The sequence below is a fragment of the Tursiops truncatus genome, chromosome 14, assembly GCF_011762595.2.
Source record: "Tursiops truncatus isolate mTurTru1 chromosome 14, mTurTru1.mat.Y, whole genome shotgun sequence".
Lineage (NCBI taxonomy): Eukaryota > Metazoa > Chordata > Mammalia > Artiodactyla > Delphinidae > Tursiops > Tursiops truncatus.
Window position 1 is genome coordinate 40,732,284 of NC_047047.1, and position 20,423 is coordinate 40,752,706.

Sequence of the window (20,423 nt, forward strand, 5' to 3'; positions counted from 1 at the left end):
TACTGACCAAAGACAGTTGTATTGGCAAGGAAGAAATAAGCAGCAGATCCTGAGGTCTAAGCTGTAACACTAACAAAATTTTTCATGCAACTATCCTTACATGACACTATTTCTGTAAAACTACTTCATTCTGATGAAGAAGAATGTTTAATTAAAACATTAATTTATAAAGTGTTAAACGGTCCTTCCAAGCTGAAATGAGAACAACAAAGAAATCACATTGGAGGACTGGTCCTTATTCTAATGACAAACTGGAGTAAAATTATCTGGGTGCAATTCACCAAATGGAATGAAAGAACTGGGAGAAAAAGAAAAGTATCAGTGTTAATCCCAAAATGGCTCTGATTATTTGCCTAAAGTGTTTCCTGTTGAGTTTTTTTCTTACATAGAGTAACATTATCAAGTAGGAAGAAATACAAGATTTGCTAGGAAATAATAAAGTGAACTAGAAAACTTTTGCCTTAAGCAGACAGGGTCTAAATGCTGAAAATACTGGCTTATATACTCAGAAATGACAATAAGAAAGCAGAAAACATCTGAGTAAGACGTTCACCTGAGAAGTGAATGGTGACTATCTGCAGAATAAATTTAAAGTTTATTCTTATTTTTCTAACTAGTAACCTATGTTATTCAGTAGTTTGTCAATTCAGATGTATAAAGAGCTAGGAAATTTTATGGTGGCCACAATTTACTGCAATTTCAAAAAGGATATTAGGAAAGTAGAATACAATGTGTCACATTTCAAATAAAATAATAAACCAGGTCGCTTTTATTTCTTCAGTACCTTTTAAATTCTAAGCCTCAGTTTTTTATGAAACACGTGTGAGGCTTAGGAAAAGTTATTCAACAGAGCAAAGGTATCTTACATTTGACCAATATGTATTCTTAACTCAACCAAATAGTTTAAGACCTATGCCAAGACTCTGAAAGTCATGTCTAAATGTCAAAATTGGGTTATGTCATACAGAAAGAATAGTGTCTTCATTAAAATTTATTTATACATCAACCAAAGACTATTTATAGCAGTGAAATTTACTTAAAAATAAAAATCAACATTGTGTTTTTCTGACTACTAATAGATTCAATAGAGCATATCAATAACTTGGTTTACCTTAATATCTTATAATTGAAAAATGGGTTCCCTTTTCTGAATTATTGTTTAAGAAGATAAATATTGTATAAACCATGTCATTTCCCCAAGTTTGGTAGCATGAAAACACATTCTCAGTTTATTTCACATACATTTTGTAAGCTGGAGTGCTAGATTAGAGTGAAATGAAGCCGTGCAAGAAATAACACAAGACTTGGATTTTATATGCTGTAGCAATTGGCAAAAATTTTTAAAAGTATGTAATATATTTCCTTCCTTGATACTGAACATATTATATAAACAAATGGACATTTAAAATGCAATTTAGATATCATATTTTATGGTCATCAATGATGTCAAATTAAAACAGGTATTATACACTCAGTGCACAAGTCTGAAGTATTTAAAAAAGCTCAGTATGTTAAATGCAGTATATCTCTAGAGAAATTAGGTATTGACTGCATGCCTCAGTGAGCAGAAAAATCTACAAAAATCTATACCACACATTGATCCAAATATTGCTTTTTAACATTACTAAGAATGTAACAAATTTTAAAACAGTATATTTGACACAGATATAATTCTCTGTAATTATCAGGCAACAAGCCCAAAATATGTCAATGTTTATACATGTTGGTTTTTATGAAGAATAAAAAATTAATAACAGATGAGATAAGCCCAAAATATATTACTCTAATTTTACACTAAATGAAGCACTTCAGCCTCTCAGAAAACACTTTTAGGTCATATATGAGAACTGAGTTTGGAAGAATAACTGCAATTTAAAAAATACAGATACATAGACGCACAACAGTTCAAGAATAGTTATCTATCCATTCATCCATCTGTCCATTCACCTCTATATATCTCTATTGATATTTTTTGGCTTATAACAGTACAAGCTACCCTCTTACACAGCTGAACTAGCAAATGCTTAGGTGAAACTGCTGACTGGCACCTTATACAAGCTCCTTCATTATAAAAACCCAACTAATCCACAGAAACATGAGAGTTAGCTTCTGTTTCTGAATAACCACCTCAGAGGTAGCGGAGACCAGATAGTTTGATCAGGTTAACAATATATCTGTTAAGTTGCTAATCCGTAAGTCACTTTTACATTGAAGGCTGAATATTTCCCAGGGCCTGATCGAGCACAGATAAACCTAAAACATAACAAATGCTTTGATAACGAGAGGTTATATTTCCTAGTGATAACTTGTTTTACTCTTTATGTTTTCCTTTGCATTATCTTCCTCAGTATTTATTTGAGCTTATAGCTGGACTGGTACAGAAAAGATTCTTCTGAGATTAAACTACATAGTGTGTACTGAAAGTAAACACATGAATATTTATGAATCTGACATTCTGCATTTACCTATAAGGATTTATGGCCTTGTTTAATTCTAGTTTCTAGATATGACTAAATGATTACTTCATTTCTAATAAAATCCTAAAGTGAAATGTTTTATTTTGGAAAATTAAATGTAAAACATGAAGAATGAATAGTATTCAAATATTTGAGGATACCAAACCTTTCTTTTTTTATGCTAGACTAAAACTGCATGTTAAAATTTCAGCAAATATATATATTTATGTGTGTATGTCTACATCTATGTATATATACATGTATGTGTATATACATGCATATATGTGTATATATACGCATATATATGTATACCTACATGTAAATACAGATATGGTGAAAAGTTTAGTGTACACTCTATTTTAAATGCATTAAGGGAATCTAATTTTTATATAAATCTTGTGAAACCCATGATGAATACTCACTCCAGCTCATCACTTTCAAATACCAAAAATACGTAATGTAGGCTCTCCCCTGAGTAGTCTTCCCAAAGAGATAATATCTTTTCCCCATCATTCTCAGTTCAATCTTCTCTCCAAAGACCTAGCATTGTGAAATCTACCCAACTCATCAACATGTATTATTATTTAGGGAGCAAAAAACTTAAATGCACTATGGAATAAAATTTTGTTCAAATCTTTCATGAAGACGGCATAATGAAAATACTGCCCTAAACTATGGAATAACTAAGGAGGACTTCCAGAATTACCACAGTCCAAACACTGACCAGACCAACATACGACAACTCGACTTTCCCATTCCACAATCACAGTGGCTTCCTAAATGTTTTTTTTTCTTTTTGCGGTACGCGGGCCTCTCACTGTTGTGGCCTCTCCCGTTGTGGAGCACAGGCTCCGGACGCGCAGGCTCAGCGGCCATGGCTCACGGGCCCAGCCGCTCCGCGGCATGTGGGATCTTCCCGGACCGGGGCACGAACCCGTGTCTCCGGCATCGGCAGGCGGACTCTCAACCACTGCGCCACCAGGGAAGCCCCTAGATGTTTTTTTAATAGTCAGAATCTAATAGGATCAGTATTAGAGCTATGGGTTGAACTAAGTGGCCCAACCATAAGTTAATATCATCATTGACATAATTGGACCAAAGCTTAAGAATCTGTATGATGAATTTCCAGTTACACCACTATCAAAAAGTACTCTCAGGTTTCTAAATATTCTTTCATACTAATATATCGGGCAAATCACTACTTTTCTAACCAAACTATCCTTGAAAAAAAAAATGTAGTGATTTCACTTATTTTGATAAGGAGTATAAAAGGTAATTTCTATTCCAGAAAATTTAACCTATGATTCTTCTTGAAAAGAAAAAGGTATACAACCGACACATTTGTTTTACTTTCTCATTGGCCTACATTAAACTACTGTGGGTTTTAATTGCTCTGGAAAATGATCAAGACCCTCTACATTACATGGTCAATGGTCCTTTTAATAGAAAAGGCAATAATATACAGTTGTTTGCACCAACTAAAACTCGTTAGAAAGTATCAGTTTAGGGTAACAGTTCAACAGCCATTAACAAGCGCAAATGTCTAACTGCCTTTTAGTGAAAATGTGATCCTTTCAAAGCAGTTTAAAAATTATTTGTATGGTTTAGCATATTTGAAAATACTTTTATAAACAAAGTTTATGAAGAATATAATTTTGAAAGACAAAGTTTTTCAATAATCACCATTTTTTTTTTTTTACTAGCATAACATTAGGATTGACTTTTTGTCTTGCTGACAGAGCAACTAAGAAAGTACAGTTGCATTGACCATATTGATTGTGAACAAAGCAACCATCAGTGGGACTCCGCACCATATATTTTCAATATTGACCTCCTACTTCCTTCTCCATGGCTTTCTGGGTCGGCTATTGGATTTAGACTGCAGTGTAATAAACAGCTAAGGTTTAATTAATGGTAAATGAATACAAGACATAGGTTATGACTTTAACTAATTAGGGAATTGTTGAATTAAGTCTCCCTTGGAATGCAAGGCAGTATAATCAATGTCCAATAAAAGGACTATGTATGTAATTTACCTGCAAATGTGTTTCCAATACCATCAAAGTGAGTTTAAATAAGTAAGATATATGAAAGGCGACTAGGAGAGATTTCCACAAGTTAACACTTCATAGATTCAGAAAAGATTTCCTTATTGTTGAGATGGTATCTTCTAAAGCTCTGATAAGGGCACAATGAAAAACAGGAATAATTCTTCACATGTGTACCTGTACCAAATCTGTAATTGTCACTACAGCATAAAAATTCAGTTGCTGACCTCCAAGTTTAACCTAAACAAACTAGTACTTTCCTGTCCCAAATGAGCATCAAGTTTTGCTTACTTGACACCTTTTATTCCTTCTTCACTTGTCGAAGTCTGTATCTCCTCCCTCTGTTAGAATATTCATTGGCATACAGGAACTCACTACTTTTGATAAACATCTCACCAATGTTCTCATTCTTCAAGCTGACTATGCAAAGGTCATTTCATGGAGCCTTAAGGCTCTTTGTTCTAATTATTCCTCTGAAATAAAAATAAGAAAAAAAGAAACCTACCTACTCCCTTGTGAGCATCCAAGCTGGTAAACTCTATTGTCCCATTATGGCTTTTTCTAGGATTTTCTTGATACTGTTTGTGGTTCCCATTGGGACAATATCTGTAGGAAAGTCCATAATCTGCAAGATAAACCTGAAAGACATGAACAGACAAATGAATAATGTTTTTATCCTCTGAAAATATAACCTTTATAATTAAGTCTTAAGAAACTGATAGGTTAAGAGAGCCTCAGATCTACATTTGATTAAACCAAATGGTGCCTTAGGATAAAATATATACAACTGGGGGCCATAACAATGAACTTTCTAACTTAAATCCTGTCTTCATCATAGGCAAGTCTTGTTTCTGAGTTGACTTAGATTTTCAGTCTTTTTATTTTGCTCTTAAATTCCCTTCCCTCCAGGTGGGCATGTAGACGTCATAAACCACAATATGTCTTTTTATCTGTACAGCGTATGAGGCTCTGCCTTTTTTGTAACCCCTTCCTGTAAACAAAACTGTTTCCAGCAGGGAGGGGAGATGAGAGCAAACAATCTAAAAATCTTAACCTAATGTTACAGGAGTGTCCATTAACAAGAAGTATAAAAATAATGAACAGACTGTAAGAGGTAATGACCCTTAAAAAAAAAAACACCATCATGTTGTCCCTATTTAAGAATGGAACATCAATGCAGTACTTTTGGCCTTTCAGACGAATCCATATCATCACTGTTATCTGTAAGTCAGTCAGAATTGCAAGCTGGGTTTCCAAACAGAATATAGATTGTTAAAAGTCAGATAGCAATTCAAGTGAATTTTTCTCAGATTACTTTTGGAGAGACAGAAGGGAGGGGAGAAGTAGTTTTACAGATAGAACATACACCGAATCAGGAACAGTTACGAATAGACATTTATTCTGACATGTAGTCAGAATATTGTACTTCCCTGTTATATGTTACCATGCTCCTCCCCCCACCCCCTGGAAAAGAAAGCAGTTTCAACGTTTAAAATGTGTTGTTTCACGTGTGTTTCTTTAAAATTTAGAGAATAAGGCAACATTTCATGATGCAGCTTTAAGACAATAGAGTATTACAACTGGTATTTTAAAAGATATCTATTAAAAGAAAATTAAATTTTAGTTTAAGTTTTTGGTTTCAGGATAGCCTAAGTAGGAGATATTTTGAATTTCAAAATATAAACAGCACAGCTTCCTTCACTTGTTGGAGGACATAGCTTGCTGGAATGTCTGAAAACATGATATTTCAGTTTTGTCTCTCACTCACAGATGCTATTTCTCAAGATGGCCTCAGGAGTAACTGCCCAAAGTAATTACACTTCAGGATCAGATGCATAACTGGTTGCTTGCTTTCACTATTTATGATGCATTTTTATCTTTATTTATTTTGAAAACTAAAGACTTCACTTTGCAAAGTAGATATCCTGAGAATGTACATATTGATAGCAAACGGAAACATATTTTAAATACACTACAACAGTTTCCTATTAAAAAAAACGATCAAGATGTTTTTCATGTAGATTAACCAAAAAAAAAGACCTAAAATTTATGGATGTTTTATGGCTAAAATATGGATTATGCCTCATATGTATCGATACCAGAGAGCATGATAAGAGCTTAATGTTCATCGACCGATGAACAGATATCCTGTAGGAAGGTACCATTATCTCCATTTTACTTATAAGCAAACTGTAGCTCAGTCAGTGACATTGTGACTTGTGTAGTAAAATGGGGCCAGAGTCTGACTCCAGAATCCTCATCTCAATCACAACGAAACTCAAAGGCACTAGACAAGTTAAACAGATAAGAAAGTACTCAAGACTACTGTAATAGGGAAGAGTGACTGATCTCAACTCCACTGAAACAAAAGTTGGGAAAGTTTTTAAGAGCTGAGGCTGAGCTAGTGAAGAGTACTGGAGAACACTGAGGGGATACAGGTCAACATGACTGGGTTATCTACGTTTGCTAATTGGTGCTTAGGCTCCTATCCCCACCTCAAAGACTGTAGAGATAGGAGAACACTTTTTAATAAAGATTACATTTTAAAGGGATGACTCCCAGGTCCTGGAGGTCCTTGAGAAAGACATGCCTGGGTTGTAAAACGGGCAAGAGGCTGGGAGAAGATTCACATCTCAAAGGAGCAGAGAAAGAATTTATAATTTCAAAGTTTCTTAAGTAAATGCTGTAAGAAAAGGGAGGACAGGAGCTTACGGTCAGGAGGAAACCTGTCTAAAGTTTAGTCAAGCTGAGGAGAACTTTAAGGCCCTCTTGGTCATCACTGAGCTATGGGCCTCAAGGTAGTGCTGCGTTACTCAAACTTTGAAGGGCAATGCAGGATCTACATTTAATATAAAGACAAGAAGCTAACAATATAGTAAAGGAAACATGCACTAACCATTTGACTCAGAATACACTAACTCATTTGAATAATGCTGCAGTGAACACGGGAGTACAGATCTCTTTGAGATAATGATTTTGTTCCCTGTGGAAATATACCAAGAAGTTAGACTGATGGATCATATGGTAGTTCTATTTTTAATTTTTTGAGCAACCTCCATGTTGTTTTCCATAGTAGCTGTACCAGTTTACATTTCCACCAACAGTAAACAAGGGTTCCCTTTTCTCCACAACCTCACAGCAATTATTATTTTTTGTCTTTTTGATAAAAGCCTTGTTCACAGGTGTGAGTTGATATCTCATTATGGTTTTGATTTGCATTTCCTTTATAATTAGTGATGTTGAACACCTTTTAATGTACCTGTCAGCCATCTGGATCTCCTCTTTGGAAAAATGTTCAGGTCCTCTGCTCAATTTTTAAATTGTCTTATTTTGTTTTACTAATTGGGTAGTATGACTTCTTTATATATTTTGGATACTAACCCTTTATCGAATATATAATTTGCAAATATCTTATCCCACTCAGTAGGTTGTCTTTTCATTTTGTTGATGGTTTCCTCGCTGTGCAGAAGCTTTTAAGTTTGATGTCATCCCACTTGTTTATTTTTGCTTTGTTCCCCTTGCCGGAGGAGACATATGTAGAAAAGACATTGCTAAGACCAATAGCAAAAAGCATACTGCCTATGTTTTCTTCTAGGAGCTTTATGGTTTCAAGCTTTATGTTCAAGGCTTTAATCCATTTTTAGTTAATTTTTGTGTAAGGTGTAAGACAAAGGGGTGTCCAATTTTATTCTTTGCCATGTGGATGTCCAGTTTTCCCAACACCACTTATTTAAGAGACTAACCTTGCCCCATGTATATTCTTGGCTCCTTTGTCAAAAATTGACCATATATGCATGAGTTTATTTCCAGGGTCTCTAATCTGCTCAATTGGTCTCTGTCTTTTTTTTATGTCAGTAACATACTGTTTTGATTACTATAGCTTTGTAATATAGTTTGAAATCAAAAAGTGTGATGCCTCTGGTGGTTTTGTTCTTTGCAGGATTGCTTTGGCTACTTGGGGCCCTTTATGGTTCACAGAAATTTTTGGATTGTTTTTCTACTTCTGTGAAAAATGCCATTGGAATTTTGAAAGGGACTGAACTGAATCTTTAGAGTGCTTTGGGTAGTATGGACAGTTTAACAATATTCTTCTAATCCATGAGCATGGAGTATCTTGCCATTTATTTGTGTCTTCTTGAATTTCTTTCATCAATGTTTTGTGGAGTTTAGTGTACAGATCTTTCATGTTCTTGGCTAAATTTATTGCTAAATATTTTATTCTTTTTGATGCTATTGTAAATGGAATTGTTTTAATTTCTCTTTCCAATAGCTCGTTGTTAGGGTATAGAAAAGCAACTGATTTTTGTCAATTGATTTTGTATCCTGCACCTTTACTGAATTCATTTATTCAAACAATTTTTTTGTGGAGTCTTCAGGGTTTTCTCTATATAATATAATGTCATTGACAGGGACCATTTTACTTCTTCCTTTCCAATTTAGATGTCTTTTATCTCTTTTTCTTGCCTAATTACTCTGGCTAGGACTTCCAGTACTATATTGAATAAAAATGGCGAGAGTGGGCATATTTGTCTTGTTCTTGATATCAGACTTTTCACTGTTGGTGTTGTCTATTTTTGTAATACAGTATAGAATTTGTGGTTCTGTCCATTTCTGAAATTTTCTTGAAGTCAAAAATAAGTTTAAGCAGAAAACCCAATCTACAGTAGGGTTTGCAGTCTAGGTCCTGTTTTTTGTATGTCCTTGAGCTAAGACTTAGTCTCAGTTAACTTTTTTTATATTATCACCTTTTTTCTGTGAAATAAAAAATAACAACTCATTAATATTTTTCACTTTAAGGATAAATACATATAATAACCCTAGTTTTAGACAAGCCTATAGTAGGAATCTCAAGATCATCAAGATCAGGTAGGGGGTTATTATTTGTATTATAATAAGACTAGACATAGGAAAATTTAAATATCTAGATCCCTAATGCATTTTAAATGATTTTCTTCTTATGCAACTTTTCTGAATTTAGTAACCATTTCCTTTCTCCATGAATAGAAGAACAGCCTTGACCACTTCTCTTTACTTTAATCATAGATCTTTCGATCATACTGTACTGCCTCTCACATTTCCACATGCTACTCTCACTTTTCTCTCATCCCTCTTAGATATGTACTATGGTTTAGTTTTGTTTGGTTTTTTACAACTTTGTGAGGTAGGTAGGGGAGATGTGTCATTATACACATTTAACAGATGAAAAATAATGTGATACACCTAAATAATGCAAGTCAGCCAACAGTCAGTCACTAAGTTCAGCTTCTACAAAAGATTTTATTGTTTTAGTGAATTTCTCAGCTGTTTCCTCCCCCTCAAAAAACACCTAATCTTCACTAATGCTTTCAAGGACTTTCAATTTTAATACTTTATTATTGAAAAGGTAATGTAGTAGCCACTGAGGTACAATCCCATCAAGAAAGAAATGGCCTAAACAAATGGGACCTAATGAAACTTCAAAGCTTTTGCACAGCAAAGGAAACCATAAACAAGACCAAAAGACAACCCTAAGAATGGGAGAAAATATTTGCAAATGAAGCAACTGACAACAGATTAATCTCCAAAATTTACAAGCAGCTCATGCAGCTCAATAACAAAAAAACAAACAACCCAATCCAAAAATGGGCAGAAGACCTAAAGAGACATTTCTCCAAAGAAGATATACAGACTGCCAAAAAACACATGAAAGAATGCTCAACATCATTAATCATCAGAGAAATGCAAATCAAAACTACAATGAGATATCATCTCACACCAGTCAGAATGACCATCATCAAAAAATCTAGAAACAATAAATGCTGGAGAGGGTGTGGAGAAAAGGGAACACTCTTGCACTGCTGGTGGGAATGTGAATTGGTTCAGCCACTATGGAGAACAGTATGGAGGTTCCTTAAAAAACTACAAATAGAACTACCATATGACCCAGCAATCCCACTACTGGGCATATACCCTGAGAAAACCAAAATTCAAAAAGAGTCAAGTACCCAAATGTTCATTGCAGCTCTATTTACAATAGCCCGGAGATGGAAACAACCTAAGTGCCCATCATCGGATGAATGGATAAAGAAGATGTGGCACATATATACAATGGAATATTACTCAGCCATAAAAAGAAACAAAATTGAGCTCTTTGTAATGAGGTGGATAGACCTAGAGTCTGTCATACAGAGTGAAGTAAGTCAGAAAGAAAAAGACAAATACCGTATGCTAACACATATATATGGAATTTAAGAAAAAAAAATGTCATGAAGGACGTAGGGGTAAGACAGGAATAAAGGCGCAGACCTACTGGAGAACGGACTTGAGGATATGGGGAGGGGGAAGGGTGAGCTGTGACAAAGCGAGAGAGAGGCATGAACATATATACACTAACAAACGTAAGGTAGATAGCTAGTGGGAAGCAGCCGCATAGCACAGGGATATCAGCTCGGTGCTTTGTGACCGCCTGGAGGGGTGGGATGGGGAGGGTGGGAAGGAGGGAGATGCAAGAGGGAAGAGATATGGGAACATATGTATATGTATAACTGATTCACTTTGTTATAAAGCAGAAACTAACACACCATTGTAGAGCAATTATACCCCAATAAAGATGTTAAAAAAAAAAAAAAGAAAGAAATGGCCTTTCACCTGTGACGAGGGCAATAATCTGACAACTTCCAGAGGCAGGGCCATTAGGAACCACCACAGCATGTGAGCCAAGGTGACACTCTTCCCAGGCAGTTCCTACTAAAGAATGATCATGGTGGGAATGCTGTGTGGCTATTTCTACCCAATTGGAGACTCTTCTAATGGAACCCTTTTGCTCTGGTGCTCCCTAATGGGTTGGCTGAGACTTTCTCAGAACTGTATCATAGTCTGAGCTCTCCCTGCCCAATCCTTCTTGTCTCCTTTCCTTTCACAGGTGTCATTGCAACATCCTACTCTGAAAGCTTTCCTTGTCCAAACATGTTTCCTCTCCTTTTGTCTTTCTATTATATAGGTACTCTACTCCCTTCCCTCAATAAAGCCCTTGCACTCGTAATGCTGTCTCAGCATCTGCCTCTCTGAAAAACAAATTTGACAAAGGTAGTCAGTAAATCATAGCCTTAATTTGAAGCACTAAACTAATAAAGATGAAAAACAAATTAGCCTTTGATGACCATGAAAATCACAACTTTCCTATACCAAACAGATCTGCCTCAAAAATTAACTTCCTATTTTACCTAGCCAGATTTGCATCCATATATGCCACATTCTCAAGTTATGCATTTAATTAAACCTTTACTTCCCTCTCCTTGCTTTCTGATGCTTGTAAGGTCTTACACCACTTTGTTTTTCCAAATGGATGGGTGAAAGGAATGATTAAAGAGCACCCTGTGATAACTCTTCTTTGCAGTGAATTGCACTGGAAGGGCCTTTGTCTTCAATTCAGCACCCCTCCACGGATACCCCAAGTGCTCTTCTCCACTTCCTAGCACACCTCCTGGATTCACATCTCACACTTCCGAGATCCACCACTAATACCTGAATTCTATTCTGGTACGTAGATCCTTTTAACCTCAAGGCAATTCATTGGGTTTTCATTTGTGTTCAGATGGATTTACCTTTTTAAAATGTACAAAGTATTTAGCTTTTATTTATGCCTTGGATCCACATTTATAGGCTGTAAAATCCTATGGGACAAGGGGCCAGGATAATGATATATACATTTTTGTATCCATGACAGCACCTACTCTGAGGTCTTCTGCACAGTATAGGCTTAAATAAAATTTCACTGATTTGACTTGATGGTAATAATTGGACAAATAGAAGTAAATTCCTTTCAACAGACGCCAAGCATGATAAAATATCAAGAATCATACATTCCAAAAAGGAAAGAAAAACAAAAATGAATGTGTATTATTGAATACTTGCTATGCGAAGGCATTATGTGCTTTACAGAAGTCTAATTATTTAACCCTCATGACACTAAGAGCAAGTTATTTTAAGATACCTTGAGGATGAGAAAACACAATGAGTGAGTTTAGGTGCTCTGTGCAAAACAACTAAACTTATAGTAACTGGCAAGGCTGAGATCCAAACCTAAATCAGCCTGACCAGAAGACTGAGATTTTTCCATACGTCCCACACAGAGGAAGGAGAGATGACCCAAGCACATCTAGAGGTAACATCTACTCCAACAAAAGTATAACAGATTTAAATGTAATAATATTTTAGAGTAGGGGGAGGTTACTTCCTAATTGGGTAACTCAAAGAACAAAATGACATTGATTTGGGCCTTGAAAAATACCTAAGATTTCCACAAATGGAGATAGGGAAGAAGAGATAAAACAAGGAAAACCAGGGCTGGGTCAGTGTGTGCTGGGAGTGAAGAGGTTATTGGAAACACAAGCCGGAAAAAAAACTGGTTAGCATGAGTTTACAGGAAGCTTTGAAAACCATGCTAAGAAGCTGGGACACAATTTTTGTATGCAAAAAGTCACCAAAGGTTTTTGGCAAGGAATAATATTATCAGCACTGGCAGCATCATAATGGGGAAATGAAAGCAGAGAGTCCATTTAGGAGAATATGACATTAGTCCAGGCAAGAGACAGTGGGAGGCTGGACTAGGGCACTGGTGAACAAAGAAGGGAGACAAAGAACAGAGTCATAAGAGGGTTGAGAGATAGAGTCAAAGATAACTGAAAACCATGTGGCTAGCTGGGTATATGAGGATTCAATGAATAGACAAAAAGAGAATAGGAGGAAGAAGAGAAGATTTGGAAAGAAAATGATTTACTCATTTCTGTACCAAAAGCAAACTGGTTGATTGATGGCTAACACCCTAATCCAACCAGTTCCTGGTTCTCTCAGTTTATGCAGAACTGAGTGATAGACTCATAGTTGATGGAAAAAATAAAAGACCTCCTTCCCATCAAGAGTCAAATCTGCTGCCTTTCTGTTCCTCAATCAACCAGGAACTAAGTATCAAACAGCCAGAATGGCTCACATGGAAGCATTTCTCAACACTTGATATGTTGGACAGGAAAATGTGAGCTGGAGAAGGGCTGCAAGAGATTATGGAGCTGGAAGAGAAAAAAGATGCTAATCTGGACAGATGTCATTGCCCACTGAGACGCGACCACCCACTAAATCACATTACTCCTTTACCGCCACTTTGCAGATTCACATTAGAGAAGAGATGCACATACACCCCAAGATATGATTCACTTTTCAAGAACTTAAAATTTTCCTGTTGTAAAATCTAATCACCTTATCATAATTTAGACTATTTTATACAATTAAACCCTTTTAATTAGCACACCCTGTTGTAGCAAGAAATGTATCTTAAGCTCTCATCAGAGACTGATAGAAATTATACAATGGAGGGAGATAGTCACTATTCGTGACTTTGTTTAGTGGCAATTTAGAAAACAGTTTCAAAACTCTAGGAAAAATATATAGACTTATTCAGCAACTTTAACAGCTTTTATGTAAAAAAAAAAAGCCAGCATTTATCTTATTTGAATAGCACATAATATTTTCCTATTCTTTCAACAAGATACCATAATGTGAAAATCTTCACAATAAACTAAATGCTTATTGACTAATGGAAACCACTACATGCCAAAAGGGGAATGAAGCATGGAATGAATAAGCAGCATGTTTATGTTCACAGAAGTTATTCATATCTACTAAAAATCTATATGTAGCCTCATGGCTGCTACTATGTTTTGATATAAATATGTGCTTTTTATTCTTTTATTATACAGTACTTTTTTTGTTTCTCCTCAACTTCCCTACCTTCTTTTTGCCAGTAACACGATGCCACAGATGACACATGTGCATTATCACTATTCAGCCCAGACAAAAGAATACGACTTTTAAAAGCTGCCAGGTTACTTTTCAAACAGGATGTTTATTAGAATAAACATGAAGATATATTTTTCAAAAATACAGTTTGACCTTATATATTGTTTTACATGTGCTTTATATGTTGGGTTTTTTTTTCCTCCTAGATCTCACAACTACCTACTCATTGAGAGTGAGAGATTTAAAGACACATCCATGGAGTCATCATACGAAGAACAAGCAGAAAGCTGTAACGTATCACTATCTCTTCACTCCATCTACTGCTCCATCAGACCCAAGTCTATGACTGCCTTAAACGGCGCCATAAATTCAAGCATTCATAACAAAATACTGAGTTATATTTAGCAGTATTCCTAACGATGCTAGCATTTTGACCCTATGACCTGCCCTTCTATTTCAACCTGGTTCTTCTAGCAATATGTGAAAGCCTATTTAATCCAAGACAGCTGGGCTCTGACTTACTATTCTTTCCAGGCTTTGGGGGGAAATTCCCTCAATAATACATAGGCTAGCAATTGCTTCTTTACTAAAAATACCTTCACCTACAAAACAAAACTTTTCCAATTACAGTCAATTTCCAATTTTTCCTTTTGACACAAGTTCTCAAAGATTATATAAAGAAACCTACAATACCTTCTCTTTCTCATTTCCAAGATGATATGAGTGCTTCACTTGTGTCTGTCCTTTAACAAAATAAATAGGCAATGGAAGAGGATAATCTAAACTGCATCCAATTCACAGGCTTCCTCTTTGCCAAATCAAATCTGAGCTTAAGACTTTGCAATATGCTGGTAAGCATTATCAGAGCTTGGTCTATCTGTTAACAGCAGATGCAAAATGTTAGCTGATATAATTTGACCGTCAGATACATTATAAAAAGTTTCACTACATGTAAGCTGTGTCTACATAAAACACAGCTATCTAACATTCAAAAGCATCTCCTTGCTCTACGTAAACTACAAATTCTACTGATTTCAAAGACAGTGTTGAGGTTGCTAGCAATCATGCCATTCTTACATGCACATCCCCTTGGGGGTCCATAGTTTTTTAACATTCCCACAACAGGCATACCTCTTAATCCAACCAATTTATACAGCTCAATGAGTTGACTCAGAATTCAGAAATGCCACTTTCCCATATTAACTGGAAAAAACAACAACAACATATATAGCCCTTTGTGAATTAGGATGCTCAAATATTTTGGTCATAAACAATTGTTTGGTCATGTATACATCTGGTCTTCAGAAATTTAAATAATATGACCAGTGGGACCCAGTAGGCATCAACAAACATGTATTGATTATGAACAAACACTAATTTTTCAAAAGCATTAACTCTCTTGGGAACTATATTCTTGGGGACAGGTGATTTGTTAAACAGACCATCCTGTACTTACACAGCATATACATTCCTAAAATGTGAATTCTTTTTCCCTTTTATAGAAAACAGACCCTGAACATTCTGTTCCTTACAACTTTTAAGGGACACCTATCATCAAACTACCCACCTGGGAGAACTACACTTATTAAATCAATTCATTACCATTTTCTTAACATCTAACCAGAACACCAAATGTCCTTTTTCATAAATCTAAACAATTCTGGGGGAGCAAAAATAAGATAAGGGGTTCTTCTGTCATAAGCTTAAAAAATAATTTAAAAAAATGTTTTTCTAGGGCTTCCCTGGTGGAGCAGTGGTTGAAAGTCCGCCTGCCGATGCAGGGGACACGGGTTCGTGTCCAGTCTGGGAAGATCCCACGTGCCATGGAGCGGCTGGGTCCGTGAGCCGTGGCCGCTGGGCCTGCGTGTCCGAAGCCTGTGCTCCACAACGGGAGAGGCCACAACAGTGAGAGGCCCGCGTACCTCAAAAAAAAAAAAAAAAGTTTTTCTAGCTCGTACTTGCTGAGGGCTTACTATGCACCTGATATTGGTCTAAGGCTTTAACGTGTCTAAATCATCTGATCCTTACAATCCCTCTTTGAGTGAGGTGCTATTATCCTTATCTTTAGAGGGAGAAATTGAAGCACAGAGAGGTAAAATACTGTGGCTAAGAATACAGAACTAAGAAGAGAGAAAGCCAGAACTCAAACCCGAGGAGTCTGATTCCAGAGTTCACACGCTGCTTCTAACCAACTTTTTGCCTGGTATTAGGAGAAGATAAAAACCCCTCTTTTTATATCTTCTTTCTGATTCAGAACAAGGACATTAAGCTCCAGAAGAAATAAGCAGACTGTTCAGGAACTAACTGCTTGGAGATCCTATGTGTAAGAACAAATCTTGTGAGACATACTGACCAATTTGACCAGTATGGAGGGGTCATACTGGAGGGGCCCTAGGCAAAATAAAAGTGCTTTCTGTTCTTATTTTTCCCCCTTTCCTTTTTCTTTCCTTTCCTTGTGTCCAAAGCTCATATATGGCCAAAATACACTGATATTCATGCCAAGACTCAAAAATATTGAATTCTTGGACTTCCCTGGTGGTGCAGTGGTTAAGAATCTGCCTGTCAATGCAGGGGACACGGGTTCGTGCCCTGGTCTGGGAAGATCCCACATGCCGCAGAGCAACTAAGCCCGTGGGCCATGCCCGCTGAGCCTGCGCGTCCGGAGCCTGTGCTCCGCAAGGGGAGAGGCCACAACAGTGAGAGGCCCGCGTACCGCAAAAAAAAAAAGTTCAAACAACTAAAATCATAGGAACAATTTTCAAAGTCTTTTTACTCAACTGAAAAAATATAGCAGAACCTCACTAGGAAGAAAGAAAATAACATGAATGTTATTATACACTTTAAGTGACTGTAAACACCACCATGTTATTTAATCTACAGTATAACCCTATACATGTGATATCAAAATATTTGAAAGTAGCCTTGCCACCTGTACCATCTAGCAATATTATGGTATCATCAAGCTAAGACCATATAATGCTACTCTGGAAATAATAAGATACAGAGGTATGTTACCAGGACTATATATGTTCAACAAAGGAAATACTCTCTCTAAATGGTAACCATATTATCTGCACATACCATGCAAAATTCTTACAAACACAAATTCACACTCCATCTTACAAGTAACTGTGATTGATAAATGGATTATGTTAGAATTCCCTCTAGCAAACAGTGAACAAGCAGCTTTAATGAGGCTTATGACCCTACCCTATGGATATCCTAGGGAATCTGAAAGTGAGTATTTTGCCACCAGATACAGGTCAGGTGCTACAATTCCTGCTCCCAGATCATTAATTTCTTTTTCTAAATTTAAACTTTTTAACTTCTTTAGCTATGCAACAATAATCAAGACACTTTGGAAACAGTATAAGAAACATTACTTTCAGCAATAAGCATTAAGTACTTGGAAAACATGTTTTCAGAGAAACACAGACTTTTCCAGCAAGAAGGAACTTTTGAGATCACTTAGAGTCCCACATTTTATACAGTAAATAGCCAAAGTCTACACAGGTTAAACGATATTCTGAAAGCTGTAATTCTGTTCAGTGTCAGAGCTGGGACCAGAACCTGGTTTCCTGACTTCCAGTCTAGCACAAGTCCCAGTAATCAAACACGTGTTTGTAAAAATCGGAGGTTTCCAATGGTATACTTATCACTCCAGATGCTGACATGAAGAACTGTTCTTCTCTATCTGTGAGGGCCACCACCTTCGACTTAGCAGGAGCTTTGGGGCAGAAACACACGGCACATGATGGGGTCAAGGAGCTGAACAATCAAGTACCACTTAGTCCTGGTACTAAGTGAGAGGTATTGGCCTCATGTCCTGAGAAGTCAGTAAAGTATTTCTTGAAGGGTTATTACAAAAGGAACACTAACCTAGGTTCTGTGAGGAATACAAAAGAAGGAAGAGAAGTATACCTTCCTATAAGTCTCAAGGAGTTCTTTCTAGTTCAGAATATAAGACAACACAAGACAAGTGAAACTTGAGTGCTCATGTGTGTAAAATACACATTAGAAGCTAAAGGAAATTAGAAACAGAGATCAGTGCAGATCAAAATCATCAAGAAAGGCTGCAGGTAAAAGCAGGGATGTAGGATTTGTGTGAAAAAACAACATGCTTCTGATCAACAAAGGGGTGGCCTTCCATAAATAAAAAGGTGGGTACAAACCCTGATTTTAGTTAAAGTGCTTCAACTTCCTTCACTAGTGACACCGGGAGATGCAGCCAAATGAACGGTCCTACTCACTGGCAAAACCATCACTCAGTATCATTTCTGGTAATACTATTTTAGTTTAAAGAATTTTTTAACCAAACCAGTACACTTGATTTCTATTTCTTGTACAAAGTACAATAATAGCACTAAAGCATTTTCTTTAATCTTTTGTCTAAAATAAAGATTTTAAAAAATATCTTACTAAAACAGAGATGATGTAAAGAAGTACCTAAAAAATCCCAGATTTTTTAAAAATGAGATTTTTCCATAGATGAAGTTGGGATTGTTTTTCTTTCAGTAAAAATGTTGAAAATCATGAAAGAAAGAAGGTAAAGGGTGTACACTTCAAGAATCTTCAAAATTCTCTATTTAGATAGTATCAGATGAATTATCAAGAAATGGCCAAAATGCTATTAAAATACAGGGAAAGTGATGAGAAGAATCAAAATAATCTACAATAGGCCATTTGGACTCTCAATGGGGCTTTTTTTTTTTTTTGCGTTACCCGGGCCTCTCACTGTTGTGGCCTCTCCCATTGCGGAGCACAGGCTCCGGACACGCAGGCTCATTGGCCATGGCTCACGGGCCCAGTGCTCTGCGGCATGTGGGATCTTCCCGGACCGGGGCACAAACCCGTGTCCCCCGCATCAGCAGGCGGACTCTCAACCACTGCGCCACCAGGGAAGCCCAATGGGGCTATTTTTAAAGAAAAACATTGCTTGATCCCACTATGAATATTATTTTGGGAAATTTTTCCCCAAAAACCCAACAAAATAAAAACATTCCAGAACATCAATTGTGCCCCCAATTGGCTATCCAGGACATGCCTTTTTTTTTTTTTTTTTTTTTGTGGTACGCGGGCCTCTCACTGTTGTGGCCTCTCCCGTTGCGGAGCACAGGCTCCGGATGCGCAGGCTCAGCGGCCATGGCTCACGGGCCCAGCCGCTCTGCCGCGGCATGTGGTATGTTCCCGGACTGGGGCAGGAATCTATGTCCCCTGCATCGGCAGGCGGACTCTCAACCACTGAGCCACCAGGGAAGCCCCAGGATATGACTTTTGATTATTATCCTTGTCAGAACTCTTCCATTCCACCGTAACTAAGAAGGCTGCTGTTTTTATCCAATACTTCTTTGACTCTACTTCCCAATTTTACCTCAATCCTAACAACCCTATTGCTTTGACAAAGGCTGTACAAATGTCAACTTTTCTTGCCTTTTTCTCTTGCCAAATATTCAACAACATCTTCCCTCTCTAATTTTGAATCTTTTTTTCCCACTTATTTTTTTTTTTTGTTCATTAAATAGCTTACTGCTGAAGTTCCTTTCTCCATAGTTTAAATTTAAAACACACATGAAGAGAGAAGTAACATTTAAAACAATAAACCAAGAAAACTTTCTGGAAATAAAAGGCTTATTTTATATATCAAAAGGGCCCCATCAGATATCTGGGAAAACTGATACACAATGATCTACTCTAAAACATATCCTGGTAAAATGATTAGACACTATTAATAAAGGAAAAGATCCTGAAGAGATCATGGCAAAAAGGACTAATAACATACAATAGTAAGTATTAAACTGGCAGCAAACTTATTAAAAGCAAACTGCAAACAAGGCAAAAATAGACCAGCCTTTTCAAGAAATTCAAGGACAAAAAGTATGAACTAAATATTTTAAATCCATCCAAGCTACCCTTCAGGCATCAATGCTATTGCAAACGTTTTATACATGCAAGGGAATGCTATACCCATGGGTACTTCTCGAACAATCTACTAGAAGATTAGTTTCAAACAATCAAAAGATGAGTAACTTTGGCAAAAGGACAGAAGGGTGAGCATTTAATATAATTATCTCTAACACTAAAAAAACAAGGCTAGGGATAAATGAAGAACATACAAATGATACATATTCTGACCAAGTAGTATGACTTC

The 20,423-nt window shown here is 36.5% G+C and overlaps 1 protein-coding gene across 10 annotated transcripts in view; it reads right to left on the minus strand.

The window, feature by feature from the left end:
* VRK2 (VRK serine/threonine kinase 2) overlaps window positions 1–20,423 on the minus strand; it is a 96,999-nt gene that overhangs the window by 22,410 nt on the left and 54,166 nt on the right. For all 10 annotated transcript variants that reach the window (XM_019942816.3, XM_019942814.3, XM_019942818.3 and 7 more), the window contains one exon: window positions 5,010–5,142. In XM_019942816.3, the coding sequence (XP_019798375.2) occupies window positions 5,010–5,142 (133 nt within the window). The remainder of the gene's footprint in view (window positions 1–5,009; window positions 5,143–20,423) is intronic.